Raw genomic sequence first — 15,137 nt, 5'->3', positions numbered from 1 at the left:
TGCACTCAAGATACACAACCAGGCGATCCCTTGTAAAATCTGTCTTAAGTCAGCTCTCCATCCACAAACACACGCACACACACAGAGAGACACAATGCCCATGATTCAGCAGCTTCTTCACCCCATTAGACCTCCCTGTACAATTACAGCTGCTTTGCAGTGCATATTGCCTTCAGTGCATTATAAGCTGCTCTGTCTGACCTCCACTAAATAATACATGTAACCACTTACCCCACCCTGCCGCAGTAATAGCTCCCATTTCTACAGGACCGTGAATACATAATACCTGGTTTATGTCGCAGTGACATATTGTGTACGGTTTCATGTACGTATATCCTTTTGCAGTCTCATTCTTTGCATGCATTGGTGTTCCCCTATGTTTTTTGCAAACCTTGTTTGAGTCTGTAATGGATAAAAAACGACCCCTGTCAATGGTTTGAAGATAAAAATGAGCCCTTTGTAATTTGTATTGTGCACTATCACAAATAAAATGAAAGAATAAAGTAAATCCAGCCTGCGTTTATCATGTTACATGTGGTTGTTATTCTTATAAACTGTCCTTCAACCAGCTGAAGCTCTGGAGTGAGCACTCTCTGTAGTGTGAAATGACATCTCAGTGAGGAGCAGCCAGAACTTTTTACAGGCTCACATCACACACACACACACACACACACACACACACACACACAGCTCTGACAGAGACTCCTCACTGAACAAAAGCACCGACTGAGCACCCCAAAACACACACACAACTTAAGTCTGCCAACTGAAAACAATGCTGCAAATGAGTGCAGGTCATAAAGTTTCTTACGGACTACAACTGAATCATAGGTTCACTAGCAGCTTCCAGCCAGACGCCTATCGTCCCACATCGGGGCAGCCCAACGCACCACAGTGTATAACTATCACTAAACATCACTCTTACCTCCAGACGTGAGCTGTAAAGTCAATTTAAAGTGGCACTCGAGTTTTCCCGTTTCTTGTCAGGCTTGACCGTGGAGCTACACACACTTGTAGCCACGCAAAAAAATCACAAAGTCTCTATTTAATTCCCTGCATTCACACTGAATTAATTTGCTTTCTTCTCACTCGCCTCACTTGCCTCTTAGCAAAGTCCTCGAAAGTCAACTCCGTGTTGAAAACCTACGCATTTTTTTCTTTTTCTTTTTATCCGAGCATGTTCGCAGTTTGAATCCAATTAAACAGCAGCTCTTCGCTGCTCGGTCGCTGAAAACTCCTCTCCGTCTTGCTAATCAGTGCGGCTCAGCATTGCGCGTTCACGCCGCTGATGGGAGGGGAGAAAACACGGAGGGGGAGGGGCGGGGCGAAGCAACCGGAAGTACCCTGAAACACACAGGGCAACAGTGACCACACTGCACCTCTCGGTTTCCGATAATGGATTATAAACTTTGGGGGTCATGTTAGAGTTTTAAAAAAAGACAAAAATGACAGAAATTCACTTGATTTTAAAATACGTGGTTTTATATCGTCTTATTCGCTGTAAAATACAAAGAAAGACACTTCTCCAGTGCTTGCATGTAACGACACAGAATGTCAGTTGTTCAGTAACGCTCACGTGCCCATACCCGAATGCAAGTAGCCAATCACAAGCAAGCTTATCTCCACCCCACTGTCGTAAAATGTTACGGTCTTCTCGCCGCGATTTACGATAGTCATTGCAATGAGGGGCTTCACCGCTCGTGTTTTCGTGGTACTTTTAATTTGAATGTGTCATTTACAGGTAGGACACTTAACGGACACTGTGTATTTCAGTTTGGCAGCCAACGGTTAATGTGGCGCATGCTCAGTCTGCTATTTAACTCAGTTTTTTGGCTACGAGTGACGCTAAAAACTGTCGGTTAGCGAGCTCAAGCTAAAAACGCAGGCTCGATTGAGCGGAGAGCTGCCTGCTGAAGTAAACGCATTGCAGTAATGTGATGCTCCGCAGTGGATTCCCGGCCCAGCAAAGCGCTACTGTAACATCTCTGAAAATAACCTGATCGGCCAGTGCGCTAAAACGGCTCCAGTTAATGTGTCTGAGTGAGTAATAAAGCAAAGTAGCGAACAGAAAGTCAACAAGGATCCCAGAAACAGGCAGCTTGCTTTAGCTTCAGTGAAGTTTAACAGTTTGTGCGAGTTGCTTAAATGAACACAGACTGTGACTGCGTTTGAATCACTAGTCCAGGATGAGATCTGTGAAAAAAAGCTTCATGTTTGAAACCAGTGTCAGGCTGTACTGGCCAACTGGCATCAGAATGAAGTGAATGAAGCCTTTTGCATTCTCTAAGAAACCCAAATGACGCCTTTAAATTCGTCAGATTGCTCCCCCTCCCTGAACCTGTTTCTGCTGGAGCTTTCTTCCTGTTAAAATTGAGTTTTTCCTTCCCACTGTCGCCCAGTGCTTGCTCAAAGGGTGGTCGTCCGATTGTTGGAGTTTACTCTCTATAATTGTAGGGTCTTTACCTTACAATATAAGGCTGTTTGAGGTGCAGTAGTTGTGATTTGGTGCTGTATAAATAAAACGGAATTGAATTTATTCTGTGAAATTACTGCTCTGCTGAGTAGATGATCAACAGCTGCTAAATAATATTGCTTGTGAGATCACAGCATCCTTAAGGTAGTATGTGCTGATTGAACCTATTGTAGAAAAGAGCAGTACGAGATAAAGAAAAGCAGTTCTCATATTAAAGAAAATACGAGCAGTAAATTTCTGACGAATGAATTAACCGAGCCCTAAGCATTAAAGCGTTTCTGTGTATTTTCAGATTGACACACTCTGACTGCTCTGGAGGATGGATCCTGTAGTGCTCAGCTATCATGACAGCCTGCTGCGACGCTCTGATGTCTCTCTACTGGAAGGACCTTACTGGCTTAATGACCAAGTCATTGGTTTTGCCTTTGAGTACTTTGCTGCCGAGCGCTTTAGAGTCCTGGGGGAAGCCGTCATCTTTATCAGCCCAGAGGTCACCCAGTTCATCAAATGTGCTTCCTGCCCTGATGAGTTGGCATTGTTTCTGGAGCCACTGGATCTTGCTTCTCGTCGCTGGGTCTTCCTAGCAGTGAACGACAACTCCAACCAGACCGCTGGAGGGTCCCACTGGAGCCTCTTGCTTTATCATCACAACTCCAACCACTTTGCCCACTATGACTCTCAAAATGGCAGCAATTCACTTCACGCACGGCGCATCGCCAGCAAGTTGGAGCCTTTCCTGGGCGCAGGGAGGAAAGCGCTGTTTGTCGAGGAGCCCTGCCCATCCCAGCAGAACAGCTATGACTGTGGCATGTATGTTATCTGTATTGCCGAGGCCTTGTGCGAGAAGGCCCGGGTGGAGGGCTCGCCACGCCTTCCTGTGCAAATGATCACCCCAGCCTACATCACCCAGAAGAGGGCCGAGTGGTGCAGACTGATCCAGAGCTTAGCTCAGAATGACCTCTGCTGCTCACTGTCTTTCCCTTAGCACGTCGATTGCCCCGCACTGTATGCAGAAAAGCTGTCACCCCACATATCTACTGCTGGAGAATCTGAATGCACTCCCTCAATACAGTATATAACTATATATATGAAATCTATTTCTATTACTGTCTCCGTCATACTCCATTATCAAAAAAAGAGTTAAAAACATAAAGCAATGCTTCAAATATTTAATGACTTCAGAGAACCATTGGTGTCGTGTATATGCACAGAAACAAAAAGTATGTAAACAAGAACACCAGCATGCCTATAAAACAGATTTTCTCCTGTGTACATATTGAGCGAGGACGTCATGGAAGAGGAGGCACAGACTTTTTTTTTCTCCATTTTCTGAGTTTGGAGCGAATGTAGAAATGTTTACACAGATTATTGCTCAGGGTCATTTAAAATGAACTGAATTGACAATAAGAATGTGCACATGAACTCTGGCTCCTACTTTTGTCACACAGTCATTGTGTTCGTCAGCTTGAACGTGCGTACTTTTAGTTTTTTGAGATAATTTGAAGAATTCCTGCTGTATGAGGGCGCCGACGTGCTGTGAGTGTTCATGGAACAAAGGGCAGAGTTGGGCGGTGGAATGTATCGAGCTAATAAATGTGACTCTTGTCACATTTTTGTTGACACAGTGGTACAATTATTTATTGTTTTAAATTTTCTTTCTGTTGAAATTTAAGTCATTTTATGTCAGAAAAGTTAACTGCACGCTGGTTTACAGGCGGTTACATCACTGAGGAAATTACATTTGCAGATTTACTGAATCTTAAATGTGTGATTTGTAGATTTTTATTTTAATCTTCTGTGTTATTGATTGCCGAAGTGTTGCAAGCACTATACGCAGGGTATCATAAAATCTGGCATCCAAATGTTTATCTGCTTTTGAATACCTTAAGTTTTAAATGTTCCTATTTGGCTCATTAGTTGAGTGTTCCTTGCTAATGGATGATGACATGAATCAGTATCTTAAAGACGTGCACTAACAGCAGTAATTTAGTACTCAAAGTGGAACAAAGCACAATATCCAGGTTGTTACATTCAGCAGTTAAAGGCCCAGGAGACTTTAAGAAAAACTAAGCAGAAAAAATAAGTGGCAAAATATTAAGACTGTATTCTAATTGGAAAAAAAAGTGGCTTTAATGTGTTTTTTCCTTATCTTCTATCATATATACACTGTTACACTGGTAAACACGAGCGTCAGTTTCAAATCATGACGTCAGTATACGTGTAATGAGCCAAATACTCAGACTTCAGACTGCTTTGCATGCGACAAAACAATTTTTGGCTTCCTGTGTTGTCAGCGAGAGAAGATATTACTGATGACATCTCAGACAAACAGCTCTGGCTGTCAGCAAATAAGTCCTGTCGATCTGCTCTTTAAACCTTCTGTTTGTAAGGGGCAACCAATCAGAAGAACGTTAGCTTAAAGGCAGAGCACGCAAAACAGCTTGTTTCAGGCAAGGGAATTTGAGGAACTGCACCAGGGTCCGATATAAAATGAAGAGAGGTCAGTTTGAGCTGCGAATCATGCACAGCTACTCTAATCAAGCAAAAATAGAGAAGACAAGGAGCTGGAAATAAGAACAATAGTGAAGGCTTTTTCACTTCAATAGCTCAAAATAAATGAAATGGCTGTAATTTTTAGAAACATCAGAAATGTCCCACAATATTTCCATGGACGTCCCCGATGCAGGATGGGTGGGTAACTTGTAAGCTGTCAGCTCGTATTGTAGTTGAAATTAGGAAGGCGCACAGGAAGGGCATGCACCCATTCCTTTTAGATTTCAGAAGGAGGGAGTGTGGATCAATTAAAAGATCCCTGCATTGTTCTGCTTTACATAGTCCCTACTGACACAGCTAAAGCGAGTTTAGATTCAGGATTAAAGAGTTTCACAGCCTATACCTAGAGATGGGGTGGGACACACAAACGTGTCATTTGGATTTTAGAAAGAGGGAGTGTATCAATTAAAAGATTGTTGTCCCGTTTTGTATTAGATCCTTTATACCGAAACAGCTTGTGTAAAGTCAGGATTAAATACAAGCTGGACGTGTAAGCATAGTTTCATCTGTTGGCTCTCGGAAATTTTGTAATGAAGAGTCATCACCAAATCAGTCCGCCACATAGATTATAGTTAGGAATACTCATCGGTAACCATGTGGCAGAACAAAGAGCATTCAACTCCTCTGGCTGGCTGCCCTGCTCTCCTCTTAAATTCACACTGCTCAGACTGTTTTCACCCTCCTCTCTCCTTCCGTTGGCATTCCGTGCGCATCTACAGCCCACAGGCGTATTTCATCCGGAGTAACCAGTCAGACGAGCCATCGAGGTTTACTATTGTCCTCATAAAATGCCACAAAGCTGGGGCATTCTCCGCCCTGGCAGCACACTGCATTAGAGAGACAAAGTGCCCAGGGAAAGAAACACACATTCATTTAGACAGATTTGCTTCTAAATGGCCAATTTGTCAAGTCCACTCCAAGAGTGTTTACAGGGAAACAGAGCTCAGCTCTCTGTCTGTTGTCATCTCCCGTTACTCTCAGCCTGGGGTAGTATGCCAGGACTATTTGTCATAGTTTCAAGGAATATGAACTTATTACATACCAAATAACCTAAACAGAAATGGATCAATTTAAATCCTACAAAATCCAGTAACATGCTGTTTGTTCTTTTGGCAAACGACGCCCTGCTTTCTGTGGCCTAAAACAAAGCTTCTTAGTGTTTGTGGTTTTACTGCGCTGTAAATCCGCGATGGGTTTATTGATAATCTCCACTTATTCCAGGCCATATCTCACCTGCTGGACCCCGGCTTGTGCACCTGACTATGCAAAGTGAGCTGAACGCATCCAGTAATAATAATAGCAGCAGCTGGCATTTGGAAGCGCACGTGAAACACTGCAAACAATACTGACAAAAAGCAGTTAGGCTGGCAGTGCGGTAAAACTGATAAAGCAGTTATAATGAACTAGCTCCAATAAAATGAAATAGCAGCTGTGAAAATGACACTTTGTGTAAATGAGGTGCTGATAACATTTTGGCTGGTTGCAATGGAGTCGTAAATGAAGGAAAACAGGACCGTCTGGATCAAGGGAATAACAGGTGAGCACTTCAGAGAAAAGCAGAAGTAAATGAAACACTATTACTGCAACACTGGGTATCTATGAGTACAGTTAATATCTGTGTTACAGTTTTGGTGTGTGAAATATAGCAACAACAAAAAAAGCTCTGACTGTGTTTGTTTATAATCTGTAATAAGATGAACAGCTGAAATCTGCACGTATGGAAGTGAATCACACTGCAAACAATTAATCTATGAAGTTTGAGCATTATTTTTTAATCACAAATGTCACAAAAAAGCATGAGAACGTGTGAAAAGCTGCGCAGTGCATCGAGCAGATTGACTCCACGTCACTGAGAGAGACTGAAGTCGTATGACTTCAGTCTCTCTCAGTGACGTGGAGTCAATCTGGCCCATTGCACCACCTTTATTATTTTAAATTTAACTTTATTTTTTTCTGCCATTCTGTTGTAGAGTTTATGCCGTGCTTGGCATCATAGTGAGCATGAGTCAGTTTGGCCAAGCTTTAGCTGGCGGCCTCAAATTTGACTAGATGGTATTACATGGTCAACTGAGTGACTGCAAGGTGCCCAGGTCCTGTGGTTGCAACACAAGCCCCAATCATCCCCCCCCCACCCCCCACCCCCCCACCACCACCACCACCACCACCACCACCACCACCGTGCTTAAAGGTTGGTGATAGTTGAAACGCTTATCCTGATGTGCTTGTGTTTGATTTTCTTCAGATATGGGGTTTTGCATTTTGACCAAACATCTCTATTTCAGTGTCAACTATCCAAATCATATTGCTACAGACATCTTGTGGTTTGTTTGTTTGTTTGTGGTTCGTCAGCTTTGCAAGCCGAAGCTGTCTTTTCTCTCTCTCCTGCGAACGCTCCCAAACAAGTCGTACTCGTTCAGTCTTTTTCTAATTGCACTGTCATTAACTTTAACAGCTAACATACTAACTGAGGCCTGTAGAGTCTGAAATGTAGCTCTTGGTTGGTGTTTCTCTGTGTGCTGCATGCTCTAACCTCGGAGTGATTTTGCTTGGACATTCATTCCTGTAACAAGTGTGGCATCATGCTAACACACATCTGAATGCTCCAGACCCGCAAACTGCTAAAACCTGTTTTTATATATCAGGTAATCCTGTGCATTTGTGTACTTAATTTTCTGAGTCCTGCAAATGCTTTGTTTTTCACAGCAGTCACCAGCTCCATAAAACTGCAGCAAAACAAAAAGCAAGAAAAAAACACATACGCACATTCAAAGAAAGGCATCGATAAATGTCTCAAGACTTCTTTTTTTGCTGTGTTTTACTTTATGTTGTTCCTGGGATTTTTCCAATGATTTCGATATTTTGGCTCACCATACGGAAAAATGAAGTGTAATACATAGGTCATAAAAGAAAACATTCAGTGCTCTCACACAGCTGACATCTGTGTTTGAGAATTTAACGCTTGCCTTAGCCTTAATCTTCAAGCTGTACTTGTGTTCTTGCATCTCCAAATTTATTCCAGCAAGTATTTTGGTTTTAATTCATTTCAAAAGCCTTCAATGTACACACTACACAACATTTGCAATTAATTTCAGGAGCCTCGGCCAAGATTTCCTCTCACCTCATGTCTCAGTGTCTCCTCAGGAACATGTATGCAAACCAATGCACACAAGTACTTACGAATGAAACATATAGTTTCATGATGGAAGCTCAAAACTGTCCCCGAGTTCTCAGAAAAAAACATATTTGGGGAGTGTTGGCTCTTGCAAATGACATCATATCCTGTCACAACACATCTGCAGCCAACTTAAACAACGTGGAGCTTCATAAGCAGCAGCATGTGTGAGAAAAGGCTTGATTAAAACAAGCAGCATCCCAAAGAGAGGCCTAAACCTGCTCAGTTACATCCTGAACAGCACAGTTTGCAGGTGTGCCCTGCGTGGCAATGCGTTTTGTTGAGGAGGTGCAAGTAGGCCAAGTCTCTATCGCAATGTCACATCAGAAATTTTTAAAAAGAGAGGAAAAAACTGGATGCTCCACTACAAGAGCAGCCCACATCCCCCTGAGATAAAGCTCAGCATTGTGCTCGGTGTTAACAGCATGTACTAGTGAAATGCAGACGGGCAGGCCAGGCTCACACCCCCTGGGTCAGGTAGTTTTTATGTGGGACAGTCATTGTATGAGCAGAACAACTGCTGGAGAATTACAGATTTATGACTTGTACTTTTCCAGCTGTCTTTTGTAACAAAGAAAGAATGAAAAACAAAAAAACAAAACTCCAGCTTCAAGTATTTAAAATCTGGTGTGCAACAGAAACACAATTAAGAACAGATTGATGGCTCTGAGAACGGTTGATGACTCTTACCAGCATCCTTTGGAAACTAGACAATTGGAACAATATGTTTTTAACATGTGAGGTAAATGAACTAAAAACTAACATTTATAATAGATATTATTTAAAGCTCACAAGTTCACTGAGATTCTACACCACAAGTTAAAATAAATAAGTATAGCAACAAGAAACACTGAGCTGATTTGTGACCTTTAGAGCTGCAGCTACACGTGGCTTCTTTCAACCTTAAAAAACACATTACCAGTGCGTTTGTGCTAAGCTAAACTAACTAACCGTTGGTAGTGACCTTACATGTGCTGTACAAAAATGAGACTGGTATCACTCTTTTTAATTAGCTCTGTCCTAGAAAGAAAAAAATGCCTTTTTACCACAAAATGCCAAACTCTGACTCTGAACTCTCAGCAAATTACAGCAGCCTCATCATTTGGCTCTTTATTTGGCTCAAGCTAAAAGAAAAAAATGTAAACATGAAAAGCAATTTTTCTTAGCTTTCACCACATGCGTGCGCTTGAAAATATTGTGGCCTGTGTCACTCGGTGGACACTGTTAACCACGCTGGCCGTGGTAATATATGGACACTGCGTTTTGTGGGACGCCAGATCTTTCAGCGGTCGGCTCGCTGGGTTCAATTTGTTATTGCTGGGAGGAAAATGAAAGAATCCAAAGAGCTAATGAAGCACAGATGCTTATGTGGAGAGAGAGAAGCAGACTAAAGGATGAGAGCGGAGAGGGAAATGAAAATGTACATGTCATGTACTACCATGGTAGTTTTCAGACTACAGTTAATCCATCCGTGAAGATTCAGACCGTCATTTCTCATCCTCTGCAAGTGCTGAGTAGTAGTTAAGTAGTTAAAACAGACTTGAACTAAAATCCTTACAGCAAGGGGGAACCAGGGCGCCTGGTTAGGTGGGAGATATCATCACCCCCACCCGAGATTGGGTACCAAGCCCCAAGTGCGCAAGGAGAAGGATCGTTGAGTGAGAGAGGAACTGACCTGAAAGATAAAATCATGGCCAAGCTTGAAACCTGGATCCCCTGCAGCCGGTTACCAAGACTACGTGAAGTACCCTCAGAAGATCTACTAGATGATGTTAATGCAGCACTACAGACGATACCTACAGTCTCCATTAACTAACAGACTAACAAGCTGATCTACAATATGGCAGCAGTGATGAGTGAGATGCTTGGCTACAAGTTGAACAGCCACAAGGGGCAGTACCCTCCATGGAGAAGGAGGCTAGAGGCTAAGATCAAGGTAGCACGGAGGGAGGTTAGCCAACTATTGGAGTTGCAGAAAGGTGCAATGAAGAAGCTGCCTAAGAAGTACAGGAAGCTGTCCATACCTGAGGCCTTGGAAACTGCCAAGCAATGACTCACAGACTTGGCCAGCCGCTTGAAGAGGTACACCAGAAAGATCGAAGGCAGGAGAATAAACTAGCTGTTCTGCACAGAACCAGCCAAGGTGTACTCTCAGTGGCAAGGGAACAATATGAGAAGAGCACCACCAAGGCTGGAGACTGAGGAATACTGGAAGAGCATATGGGAGAAGGATGCAACCCATAACGGCAATGCTTAGTGGCTAGTGGATCTGAGGGCAGACCATAGCGACCTCCCTGAACAGGGTCCAGTAACCATCACAGCGGCAGACATCCAAGAAAGGGTCTCCAGTATGAAGAGTTGGACAGCACCAGGACCTGACATGGTTCACGCCTACTGGCTGAAGAAGCTGACTGCACTCCACGAGCGTCTGGCAGCACAAATGAACCAGCTGATGAGAGACACCTAGAATGGCTAAGCCAGTGGTTCCCAAACTCTTTTTGCTGGGCCCCCCTTTGTTTTACAAGAAAAATGTTCGCGCACGCACAAACACATCCTCCAACCACACACACCCATATTTTGCTCCATTGCGGTTTATTTCACACCTCAAACATTTAGTAAACAATTAAGCAAATACAAGTAATCTGCAATAAATTACAGGTAGTAATAAAATAAACTACTAACTCTTTTATGCTGCGTCCGCACGTACACGGGTGATTTTGAAAATGCAGCTGTTTCGTCCACACGTAAACGGCGTTTCGAATCACCGAAAATGGAGATTTTTTGCGTTTGTGTGGACAAGGTTCATCACGCAACGTCAAAGGTATGTGCCTTTTTTCACGTCACACTGTGTGCCACGTTATTGTTTACATGAGATGAATTGCAGAATGGCAGATGGTCAGATTAACAGTATTTTGTCTCTATCTTCAGGTTTTACACGCTTACATTTAAAAACATAAACAACTGTGGGATACTGTTAGTCCGTGATTTAGACAGGGGGAACAAATTGTGGCAGCATCAGCCTGATATTATTTGTATCCCACTGTAACTTTACTGTATAAAGAGCTAACATCTCCAAAATGTCAGAAGTAGTTAGTCATTACAACAAGTGTTTGTGAACTAAAAATCAAGAATGTGGGATACTGTTTGTCCATGATTTGAACACCCCAGCGCTGCTCCCGACGAAGGGAAAACCAATTTTGCAGGGGAGACCTACCTCGGCACTTGTGCAGGTGAAGCCAAAGGGAAGATATGCTTCACCATATTTTCTAGTCTTTGGCTTAGAATGAAGTTGGTTTGGAAACATATTCAGCAATGCGTCATCTCCTGCTTTGCATTTGTGTGGGCGCCCGTGCTAGCACACATGAGTCAATACATGAGTGGGGCACAGAAAGGGATGGGCAAGAATACCCGAGGCGCAAAACACCAGCTACTGGTAGACCAAACAATCAGCCGAGACTGCAGGACCAGACTGACCAACCTGTGCACTGCCTGGGTTGATTACAAGAAGGCCTATGACTTAATGTCCAACAGCTGGATCCTGGAATGCCTAGAACTATATAAGATCAACAGGACCCTGAGAGCCTTCATCAGGAACTCAATGGGGATGTGGCGTACAACACTAGAGGCCAATTTCAAGCCCAAAGCACAAGTCACCATCAAGTGCCTAACCCCCTCAGTGAGATCATTAACAAGACTGGCTATGGATACCGACTACGGATACCGACTACGGATACCGACTACGGAACGGAGCAGTTGTCAGCCACCTCCTGTACATGGATGACATCAAGCTGTATGCCAAGAGTGAACAAGACATCGATTCACTGATCCACACTACCAGGCTATACAGCAGTGACATCGGACTGTCGTTCGGGCTGGAGAAGTGTAGTCGGATGATAACAAAGAGAGGGAAGGTAGCCAGAACAGAGGGGATCAAACTACCAGAAGGCAACATTGCAGATGTAGAGGACAGTTACAAGTACCCGGGGATCCCGCAGGCGAATGGGAACCATGAAGAGGCCGCTAGGAAAGCTGCAACCACCAAGTACCTGCAGAGGGTCAGGCAAGTCCTGAGGAGTCAGCTGAACGGTAAGAACAAGATCCGGGCTATCAACACCTACGCCCTGCCCGTGATCAGGTACCCTGCTGGGGTAATAGGCTGGTCAAAGGAGGAGATAGAAGCCACTGACATAAAGACAAGAACGCTCCTTACCATGCATGGAAACCCAAGAAAGAGGAGGGAGACGAGGAACCATCATGGAAGGACAGGCCCCTGCACGGTATGTACCACCGGCAGATAGAGGAGGTGGCTGATATCCAGAAATCCTACCAGTGGCTGGACAAAGCTGGACTGAAAGATAGCACAGAGGCACTAATCATGGCAGCACAAGAACAAGCTGAGCACAAGATCCATTGAGGCTGGGGTCTATCACACCAGGCAAGACTCCAGGTGCAGGCTGTGTAAAGATGCTCCAGAGACAATCCAGCACATAACAGCAGGGTGCAAGATGCTAGCAGGCAAGGCATACATGGAACGCCATAACCAAGTGGCCGGCATAGTGTACAGGAACATCTGTGCCGAGTATAACCTGGAAGTCCCGAGGTCAAAATGGGAAACGCCCCCAAGGGTGATGGAGAATGACCGAGCTAAGATCCTGTGGGACTTCCAGATACAAACGAACAAAATGGTGGTGGCTAACCAACCGGACATAGTGGTAGTAGACAAACAGAAGAAGACGGCCGTAGTGATCGATGTAGCGGTCCCAAATGACAGCAACATCAGGAAGAAGGAACACGAGAAGCTCGAGAAATACCAGGGGTTTAGAGAAGAGCTCGAGAAGATGTGGAGGGTGAAGGTAACGGTGGTCCCAGTGGTAATCGGAGCACTAGGTGCGGCGACTCCCAAACTAGGCGAGTGGCTCCAACAGATCCCAGGAACAACATCGGAGATCTCTGTCCAGAAGAGCGCAGTCCTAGGAACAGCTAAGATACTGCGCAGGACCCTCAAGCTCCCAGGCCTCTGGTAGAGGACCCAAGCTTGAAGGATTGACCGCCTGCAGGGGCGAGCAGGGAAATTTTTTTAATATATACCTCATTTGTATATATTTTGATATTTGAATAAATTGCAGCACCAAGTTCCGATTTTACTATGTTTAAACATACATAGAAACAGAAAATAAAAGGTGTTTAGTTTGTACAGTTCTAATAAGCTTAACATAATTCTTCGTCACAGTTTGAACTCTCTTATTCAGCTTTCTTCAGGAATAGTTTTCCAGGCTTCTTGGAAAGCCATGTTTGCTTTACATGGCTGGGCTGTATACTTTGTCATGCTAAAAAAATGAAGCTTTTGCCAGGTAGATATATATGATGACAGAGCCTCCACTGTGTTTAGACACTCACTGTTGCACTGTTGACCTCCTATGTACACAATGACAATGATTTGAACCACAAACTTGGCTTCTTGACAGCCGCCCTTCCACTGAGACCATCTATCTATCTATCTATCTATCATATATATATATATATATATATATATATATATATATATATATATATATATATATATATAGTCTGACTTGGTGGCTGTGCTGCTCATTATGATTTATGGCTCTCTAGAGACTGGGTGTGAATATTTAGCACTCAATCAAAATATACATATACATATATAAATATAGTGAAGCTATCAAACTGTTTGAGAGCATAGAGGCGTGTCTTTGGTCTCAGCCAACCTCATTTAATCAAAACATAGTTTATCATGTGGCTTACTGGCAGGGAAGCTTTAATCAGAGGTTTTCCAATACACCTCTATGAAATGTTGTGGCACAGAGGAAGCACTGATTTTAGGCTCTCAAGTAGAGCTCTAAATCCACAAAAAACTTGTAAATAAGCATTTTACATAAGGCTTAACTTTAGCCATGCAACCATGAGTAAATATTTCCCTCCACTGCAATTTCCTAGCAGACTTTCTACATTATTTGCAGACCATTTGCACAACATTTCAAAGAAAATTGTCAAACTACATCATTTTATTGTAATTATCTGCTGCGTAGAGATTTCGTACCAGGAGAGGAGAAGAAATATTTGTGGTGTCTTGGAGTTAAAATATAGCACCTCTCACTTCATAAATAGCAGCTGTAACAGACTTGTGCTTTCAGCGGACACAGACGCATTCAATGCTCCACTGAGGCAATTTTCTTGGAAAACTTCCAGCAATGTGACTATTTTGCCGTGTGTAACAGAGGACATCAGCGCGACGTCACAGTCAGCCCGCTCCTTCACACCGCACAGGTCAGAGGTCAACAGAAGAGCATTTCAGGACAGACAATATGGCTCCCTGGAGGTATGGATGAGGCTACAGCTTGTCTAGCCATCTGCTTCAACCTGCCCCCATTACTCCACAGCTACAGCTGTCTTCACACTCTCACACACACTGGTGTGACACAGTGGTTGACTCCTGCTCTTTGTGCCTCTTGAGGTCTCCAGAAGACTGAGTGCTGCACAAAGCAGGTATGTTATACCAAGCTCACTTTGGTAGTTCATGGCATTAATCCATACAGCAGGACAACTTTAAATGTAATTCAATGGCATGAATTTTAGTATATTTTAAGTTAGGCTGTAGTTGAAGCCGGGGCGAGGCCTCGTCTGAAGGCAAAATGCTTTAAAGTAATTAACTAAATCTGTGAAGGTCTTTCTCTATTTTTCACCCCTTAAGTTAATTCTTCAGTTACATCACTTTTATCTGCCTTTTCAAGCTGTCACAGTGAGCCTGGCAGCCTTTTTAAACATTTATTTTCATCTATGATCCTTAAAAAGTCTTGTTAAATACAAAAATCTGAGATATTACTTGATTAAAACATAAACTTCATGTGTGGTATGTAAATATACTGACTAAAAATATAGGACAGTCTTACTTTCAAGAACTTCAAGATATTACGTTTGGTC

The 15,137-nt window shown here is 43.3% G+C and overlaps 2 protein-coding genes across 6 annotated transcripts in view; one reads left to right on the top strand and one right to left on the bottom strand.

Moving 5' to 3' along the window:
- Positions 1 to 1,255, bottom strand: part of myo9aa (myosin IXAa) — a 99,263-nt gene extending 98,008 nt beyond the window's left edge. For all 4 annotated transcript variants that reach the window (XM_087840650.1, XM_087840654.1, XM_087840659.1 and 1 more), the window contains exon 1: positions 926 to 1,255. The gene's annotated coding sequence lies outside the window, so the exon portion shown is untranslated. The remainder of the gene's footprint in view (positions 1 to 925) is intronic.
- Positions 1,256 to 1,601: 346 nt separating this feature from the next.
- Positions 1,602 to 4,341, top strand: senp8 (SUMO peptidase family member, NEDD8 specific). 2 transcript variants are annotated; one of them, XM_006793850.3, is made up of 2 exons: positions 1,602 to 1,741; positions 2,766 to 4,339. In XM_006793850.3, the coding sequence occupies exon 2, from the start codon at positions 2,793 to 2,795 to the stop codon at positions 3,456 to 3,458; it is 666 nt and encodes a 221-aa protein (XP_006793913.1). In that variant the 5' UTR covers positions 1,602 to 1,741; positions 2,766 to 2,792; the 3' UTR covers positions 3,459 to 4,339. The 2 variants fall into 2 exon arrangements, with proteins under 2 accessions (XP_006793913.1, XP_006793914.1); XM_006793851.2 differs by lacking the exon at positions 1,602 to 1,741 and adding an exon at positions 1,750 to 2,040 and having other exon boundaries at positions 2,766 to 4,341.
- The last annotated feature ends 10,796 nt before the right edge of the window (positions 4,342 to 15,137 follow it).

The sequence above is a fragment of the Neolamprologus brichardi genome, chromosome 1 (genome assembly GCF_056152115.1).
Source record: "Neolamprologus brichardi isolate AB-2024 chromosome 1, ASM5615211v1, whole genome shotgun sequence".
Lineage (NCBI taxonomy): Eukaryota > Metazoa > Chordata > Actinopteri > Cichliformes > Cichlidae > Neolamprologus > Neolamprologus brichardi.
This window is presented reverse-complemented; position numbering and strand designations above follow the sequence as displayed.